Consider the following 8,725-nt stretch of genomic DNA (forward strand, 5'->3'; position numbering starts at 1 on the left):
AGCTCTTTAGAATGCCAATACAAGTTCGTTGAAATGGTTAGAAGGATTAGATATCTCTTTCATGGATTAAAATAACACACGATGAAGCATTTAATTTCCTAGCATCTTAAGTTAACGTGTGATTTTGCGATACTAAGGGAATACGGTGCGATTTTTCCTAATAATATCATACGGATATTCCATACTCCAGGTATGTTAAGGCTATCCCTTCTTTCTTTTTGGCATGATCTATATGACACAAACGAAACGAGCAAATGCACAACTTCCATAAATTATTCTATTCGTATAAATGCTAGAGATGCGTATATTCTTGTTTTCCCATAAGTCTTATTATTCTATCGTCTGTTCATGGGTCTCAGAAAATACATAAGTTGCTAAAGTCTAATTCATGATATAAATCAAAGATAATGGTCTTATGACGTACCGAGATATTTTATTAACATATTTCATATTCATTTCATGCATTTATACATGCATATTGACCCATGACCAGATGGCGTTATATACGCGTATATATATGTATATATATGTATATGAGATATGGGAAGGTTATGGCGTTATAAACGCACCACCACCTGATCAGCTGGTATACGTTGATGATTTTGCCTACAGTGGCCGAGATGATGTGATGGGATGCCCTCAGAGGCTTGATGATGTTATGAACACATGTACTTACGCACGGCATGACATTCATATGCATATGCATGACACTATGAGTATTTCATGATTTACAGAGTTATTCAGACTTATATGTCAAGTCTTTTACTCCATGTTTCTCTCATGCCTATTAGTTACTGATTTTCATTCCTTACATACTTGGTACATTATTTGTACTAACATACCTTTTGCCTGGGGACGCCACGTTTCATGCTCGCAGGTCCCGATAGACAGGTCGAGAGCCCTCCAAGTAGGCTATCAGCTCAGCGAAAGATGTTGGGGCGCTCCATTTGCTTCGGAGTTGCTTGTTTGGTTAGTATGATTTAGACTTGTATTGTTTGGTATGGCAGGACTCTGTCCCGACCTTTATGAAAATTATGTATTCTTAGAGGCTTGTAGACAAATGTCATGTACGTAAAAGATTGTATGGCCTTGTCGGCCTATGTTCAGTACATGAGTGGTTATTTTGGTCTTATAGACCCGTACGTCTTATGTATAAGTTGATATCACATGTTGTATTCTACTTATCTCACGGTAGCCTTCCAGCTCAATTATCTAAGATAGTATGACATGAAAAGATACGTTATGCTGGTACTCGGTTGAGTAAGGTACCGGGTGCCGGTCGCAGCCCCTCGGTTTGGGTCGTGACATCAATTATAAAACCTTGCGAAAAATGATTAACTTGGAAGTATTGCCTAAATTTTCAATGCGACAAAATCAAAATGTCAAATATGTGTGGAATCTAAGAATGTTAAACATCCTTATATGTCAGTTGAAAGAAATTCAAATCCTTTAGACTTAATTCACATAGATAATGTAAGTCAGTCCAGAATGTCCACTGTGTGAGCATGAGATGGAGAGTCACAATCATATCTTCTTTACTTGCTCTTTCTCAGAAGATGTATGGAGAAGATTACAAAAATGGATGGACATCAGTTGTGAACCAAAAGGATGGGATGAGGAGGTCAAATGAGCAATAGAGTAGGTGAAAGGCAATGGAGCCAAAACCATGTTGTACAGGCTATGTATGACTGGAGCAGTGTATCACATATGGCTGGAAAGAAATAGAAGAATCTTTCAGAAGATTAAAAGAAGTAGTGAAGATATTACTAAGCAAATAGTTAGAGACATTCATTGTATAGGTTATAGGCATGGTAGATTGACGAATAGTATGCAAAAGCTCAACTATTATTCTTAGAGTAGGCATTGAAGAAGAGATGTTACTAAGTTTGGGGATGAATGTCCAAACTTAAGGATATACATGTATATATTTACGTGGAAATAAAGTTAATTACCAAAAAAAAAATCACACAGATATTTGCGACATGAAGTCAATATCATCTCGCGGTGGAAAGAAGTATTTCATAACTTTTATTGACTACCGTACTCGATATTGCTATTTGTTAATAGTAAATATTAACGTAATCCGTGTCTGTAACGGAAGATTAATAATTCAAAGGCCATGGCCGTTTTACGTAATTGGCCTCTGAAGAGTTACAACTCTTCATTTGAACTCAACAGGTTGGGGCTATAAATTGCAGTCCATTCTCTCAGATTTTTCATACGAATTTCTGAGTTCTCCTCCTTTCTTCTGCATTTTTTAACTATAAAGAAAGAAACAATAAGTGTGATTTGCTACCGAACTTTGTGTTTGCTACCGAACTGGGGTTTGAAGTACCACTAGACCAGTGTGTAATTCGTTCTATCCTAGGAGAAAATAATCCACGACCTTGGGTACTAGGAGGGGATTAAATTCCTTAAGGAAACACTCTGAATTCAGTGGGCTCGGATTAAATTCTGTTTCTATTTTTCATTTCTGTTTATATATTATTTTATCTTCTCCAAAATTATTTTACAAATACAGTATACTAACAGACTTTGTCCGCATCTCTGCTATTAACTCATCAATGTCAATTAGTAACCATCATAAACAGAGATTGCTCTCGTAAAAGTAAATAAATTACCAATATTTAAAGGAAAAGAAGCATGCTTAATGAAAATTTTTATTCTGTGCCTCACACAATTCACACAACTGACACTAGTTGTGTGAGGCCTCTTTTTTGTCTTATAACTGTGTGGTCCTAGATTTTTGTGGACCCAGATGTGTGAGATATGGATCCCAAATATATGAAATAAAAAGAAGCCTCACCCAACTAGTGTAAGATGTGTTTGACATAAAAAAAAAAAAATCACTAATGCTAGACATCAACAAACACGCAACACCCCACCAGAAACGGTCAACACAAAATGTCTTTTCCGAGTAGGAGAACTCCTGTCCTTTTCAAACCCCAAACTACATTACAAGTCCCCCAAACCCAAAGGCGCCAAAGCAAAGCATGTCTTATTCCTGTGTTTTCGAGAAAGAATACGAACCCAAACTGCTAACCTCAAAAACATCTGCAGCTATCCCACCTTCCTAATTTATAGCCAGCCCCCCTACTCACCGGAACTTTAGTTTATTAGACTAAAGGAATTTTTCTCCCCCACCTTTCACCATTCATCATTCATCAGCAAAAGCTCAATCCCAATTCTTTGACCCAGTTTTCATTATCCACTGTTCCTATGTCTCGTAAAGTTCCTATGATCTTTTTTTCCCCAACTATGATTTCACTACATAACCGATAACCAAATTCTCAAATATCCCCAAGTTTACATCTATCTCCCCCTCTTTATGTGTAAAACTAAAATGGCAGTGGATGCTGCACAGCCTATTCCAAGCCCATCACCAAGATCCCGCTCTTCAACAACTCCTAAAGGAAGCTCCTCTACACATCCACCATCTCTATCTTCAACAACTTCTAAACAACCACCAAAATCCCCAGTTCCTCACTCCGGCCCATCAAACAGCAGCGACCGGATCAGCTACAACTCCAACTCCGTTTCCGGTTCCGGATCCGAATACCGCCTCGATACCTCCGTCGCAACCACCTCCGTCTCCAGCCAAGCATCCCTTTCCAGTTTCCGGTCATCCTTGCCGGATAATCCTCAAGTCTATGATTTCGCCGATATTCGTGCCGCCACCAACAACTTCCTCGCCAAGCGTTACTCCTCCACCTCTTCCTCCCAGTCATGGCGTTGCACGCTCCATGGCAAAGATGTAATTATCTTCCAACGAAGAATCCAGAAATCCATGGAGAAATCTGAATTAAGGGCAAAATTATCAGTCATTTGCAGGAGTCATTACAGAAGTATAATTAAACTCCTCGGCGCATCGATTTCCGGCGATCACATTTACTTAGTTTACGATTTTGTCGCAGGTTGTAATCTTTCTCTTTGCCTCCGAAACCCAAAAAATCCTAGCTATACAGTTCTCTCTACCTGGATGTCTCGAATGCAAATCTCCACCGATGTAGCTCACGGCCTTGATTATATACATAATACTACTGGTTTGGATATAAATCCGGTTCACAAGTATGTAAAGAGTAGTGGTATCATCGTTACAGAGCCTTCCTTTAATGCGAAGATTTGCCATTTCGGATCGGCGGAGCTTTGCAGTGTAACCGAGAGTAAGGTCGTGACGAGCGGCGGCGAGATCGGCGAGGAGCTGTCAGCGGATTCACCGCCGGAGCGGAGGGCGAGTAAGACTCGTGAATTTGAAGGCGTAAGAGGTTACATGGCACCGGAATTTCAGCTGACGGGAGTAGCAACACAAAAGTCCGACGTGTACGCATTCGGAGTTGTGCTATTGGAATTATTTTCCGGCGAAGAGCCTGTGAGGTACAAGTACGACAAGGCAACCGGAAATTACAGGAAAATCTCCGTTATAGAGACGGCGAGGGAAGCGGTTGAGTGCGGAGGCGATGTGGAAGACGACGGCGGCGTAGGCGTGGAGACGCGGTTAAGGAAGTGGGTGGACGGGAGACTGCGCGACTCGTTTCCGGTCGAGGTGGCGCAGAAGGTAATGCGTTTGGCGTTGGACTGTGTACACGTGGATCCAGATGATAGGCCAGACATGCGCCGCGTGGCGGGTAAGATATCAAAGCTGTATTTAGAGTCCAAATTTTGGTCGGATCGGGTCAAAATGCCCACGGAAATATCCGTATCCTTAGCACCTCGATGATTTGATTGTTTGGTCATTGGTGAAATGTACTCAATAGAGAATTATTTGGTAACAGGTTTACCAATTATTTTAAAGGAGAATATAATTTAGGCTGTCTATTTTGTCATTTTTCAATTATGATTATGACGCAACTGCTAGATGGTACAACAGAAAAATAGATTAGATAATGAAGGAAGTTATAGAATACTAATATTTTATACAATGCCTTTACTTGACCCATATTGTGAATGTTAATATAGTACTATTATTTTTTTAGTACTAAATTAGATAGGAATACATTCGTTATGTAAGACTGGAGAGCTGTTAATAAGGTTGACTTGGGTAATTTTTATTATTAAAAAAACAAAAAGTGCAAAAGTAACTAATTTATGAACCTTTTCCAACAGGAAAAAATAGTACTAGTTGTATGAAAGAGAAGTTGCGCAACAAAAGAAATGAAGCCAATGCGAGGGGAGAAAATCAAGCAATCTTTTTATCTGTAAACCATTTCGTTGTGTCTCAATTTAGAAAAATTGAATGTGTCACCATATTGCTGTTTGGACAACCTTTAGACAAGAAAGCGTGTTTGTATAGAAATAAACTGGCGGGGACCAAATGAAAGTGTCAAATGTTTTTTTTTTTTTTTTTGAAATGGAAATATCTCCCTCCGTTAAATATGAAATCGGTCTAAAATGATTCTTCCTCATTATGAGTTTAGAGAGCGAGAACATTTTCATCACCCAAGGGGATAAGCTAACTTGGTCTATAATAAAAAGAGCAACCTTGAAATTGAGTATATAATTTCGCCTCCAGGTCTAATTTCCCCTGAAACTGAGTCCACAAGCACCACTTTATTATTCAAATAAAACGAAATATACGTCAATCGAAATTGCAATAGCTTAGGTGCAAGTGTTGAACAAATCGAAGTTTAATTTGGAATATGACGGTGAAGAAAAACTCATGGGTCTTGATAATTCATTGTAACAAATATTTTATTGATAAATTTGGCCCTAAGCTAATCATTAAGATATTGTATGTTGCAACTAGCACGATCCAAGGGATCATGTTTTCGTTGGTCTCAACTTATCTAATGATATATCATTATTCAAAATTCATGATATTTAGTTGTTAATTGATATTTATTTCCCTGTTAAGCCATAGTCAGGTGACTTCTCATGAGATACATGACGAGACTTTCCATCTGATTTCCTATCTTAATTAATTGTGCTCAATCAATAAGTCTCTATGTTAATAATGCGACTTTGATCTAGTATTTGTATGCTCCTGCACCATTATTTATATGACCATTCTTAGATCTTAGGTGTCACGTAAACCCAAAATAATTTTTTTGAACCTAATGTACTGACTTAATTACCATGGCGAATGTTGGATTAGTTTATACAAACATTTGATGAATATGACCTTGTAGACGAGAAATTTTGAGTCTATTAAGTTTGATTAGTTGTTACACACGAATTCACTAACTAATGATTGTCAAAAGAAGTCAAAAAAAAGAGAAGGCTCTCCTACGATCACTAATGATATAAGTGAAAAAAAAAAGAGAAGGCTCTCCTACGATCACTAATGATATAAGTGAATATCTCGAATTTCGCATTGAAACAGATGAAGTTTGTATACGTTCGAAATTGGGCTTGTCATTTTGTATGATTGATCGATACTGAAACGTGATAAGTCAAGGTTCTACCTAGTATTATATCGAACCATGAAGCAAAGTTAGATTACCGAGCTCATGACCCAGAGACCGATCAAGATCGAGATCGGCCAAGATCGAGACAGAGCGAGATCCGAGGAAGTTTACCGAGCCAAATAACGAAAATTCGAAATATCCGTAATCGGGTGAGGATCGCGGCGAAAATCTCAACACGTATCAAGAAGAGACCGATTAATTAGCTAATCAAGAGATTTCTTACTGTATTTAGAATTGTATCAAGGGTAGGACTCCCCTACTATATAAAGGGGGTCTGATTATTTTGTAAAACATCATCACATTCATGCAATACAAAGCAATATAGTGCCTTTCTTTAGTTTTAATTATCTTGTTACTCTGTTGAAACTTCACTTGGTTCAAGAGAGATCGAACTCGAGGGCCACGATGTTCGATTCGTTCGGTTTGCATTTATTTCTTTGCAGACAATTTCAATATTAATATATATCTTCTTAATTTGTGTCAAGTTATGTCACGTATCCTTAAAATCACATATAAATTTAATTGTTATCCGATTTTACGGTAAACAGTTTGGCGCCCACCGTGGGGCTAAGGATAATAGTGGTTACTCGGTACAAACTTTCATAACACACACTATTTTTCACTTGTTCTTTGAAGTATCTTTGATTCCAGGATCAGAATGTCGAACACTCAGTCAGCACCCTTTAACGTAGGTAACGGTTCTGGCCACCACGGCGAGAATTATAACATAGCACCAGGAAACGACGATCCGATTGTAGATCGAATCGACGTCAGCTCACATATAGCCCTTAACGCTAATTTGGCAGTTGTTGGCCCAAGTAAAGGTTAGTTTTGAAGACTGACAAAGGAACTCAGACATGAACCAGGTCCATCCAGTGGTCCATCCTTCAGGTTCACAAAAACGGGCAGATTCAAGCATGTGGGATGCACGTGAAGGAGATAAGCTTAACTTGGTGTATTTAATATCTCCTGATCGAAAAGGTTGCATAATTGATAAGGAGAAGGAGTCCTTAATCAAAGAGAACACTATCCAAGATAGGGAAGGAGTTAGAAGTTGAAATCAACTAGAACTCTTCCACCAAGGAAGAGTTGCATCAGAACTCTAGTTATTTCTTCATCTACTAACTCTATAAATTGCAGGATGTTCTCACATTAAATTTGTTGCACAAAAACGCAGAAGTTAAACGTGAATTGGGAGCAAAATAGCAAGGCTTTTTGCAAGCAGTTCGTGTGTGATTCAAGTGTGCAAACCAGAACCTACATGAACCAGATTGAAGAATCAGCTCCATAAAGAGTTTTATGTGTCTTTCTTTATTTCTAGTTCAATTGTAGTAGGTGTTTCATATTGTACCTTTCAGCTTTATCTAGAAGCAATTGTAATAGGTATTTTGAGTATTCAAGTTAGAGTTAAGTTGAAGTTGTCGCAGCAGTTAGAGGCTGGTTGCTACAACGGGATTAGAGTTAATCCTTAGGTTTACAAAGAGTTTTGTAAATGCTGTTTTGGCTTAGTGATTTTAGTGGAAGTTTGGGAAAATTCTACTGAGTAGTAGGTCGTGGTTTTTTTCACCTTTTGAGCCAGGTGTTTTTCACGAAAAAATCTCTATGTTCTTCATTTTTGTATTTATTATTCCGCAACAGCAATAGTTAGTATACCTAGAAGAACCAGGTTCTTCTAGATCGAAAATTGGGTACCACACAAATCAACCCCCCCCCCCCCCCCATTGTGTGGTATTGACGTTTAGAACATCAATTGGTATTAGAGCAGGTTATCCTTGAAGAGGCTAACTCCTTAGGAACATATCAAGATGAGTGCACCACCTGAAAACTGGGAAGGGCAATCCACTGCTAGGCCTCCACTCTTTAATGGCCAGTACTATTCCTGGTGGAAGAACAGGATGAGAGACTACATCATAGGAGAAGACTATGAACTCTGGGACATAGTCACTGATGGTCCCTTGGCTACTACATATGTGCCAATGACAAGAGCTGACTGCACTGCTGAAGATTTGAAGAAATGGGAAAAGAATGCCAAGGCCAAGAAATGGCTTGTGTGTGGACTAGGTCCAGACGAGTACAGTAGAATTCAAAGCTGTACTACTGCAAAGGAAATATGGGACACTTTACGAGTGGCTCATGAAGGAACTCCTCAAGTAAAGAGATCAAGAGGGACACTACTATATTCTCAATATGAGAATTTCAGTATGAAGGAAGGAGAATCTATCCAAGAGATGTATACAAGGTTCACCACACTGACAAATGAACTTGAGTCTCTTGGAAGGGTTATTCTTGAAGAGGACAAAGTTGAGAAGATTTTGACAAGG

The 8,725-nt window shown here is 38.7% G+C and overlaps 1 protein-coding gene across 1 annotated transcript; it reads left to right on the forward strand.

The window, feature by feature from the left end:
• On the forward strand, nt 2,785–4,936 carry LOC109226743 (lysM domain receptor-like kinase 3). Its single transcript, XM_019391589.1, has one exon. It carries the CDS (start codon nt 3,329–3,331, stop codon nt 4,715–4,717), a length of 1,389 nt encoding a protein of 462 aa, XP_019247134.1. The 5' UTR covers nt 2,785–3,328; the 3' UTR covers nt 4,718–4,936.

This window comes from Nicotiana attenuata, chromosome 6, assembly GCF_001879085.1.
Source record: "Nicotiana attenuata strain UT chromosome 6, NIATTr2, whole genome shotgun sequence".
In the NCBI taxonomy this organism is placed as follows: Eukaryota; Viridiplantae; Streptophyta; class Magnoliopsida; order Solanales; family Solanaceae; genus Nicotiana; species Nicotiana attenuata.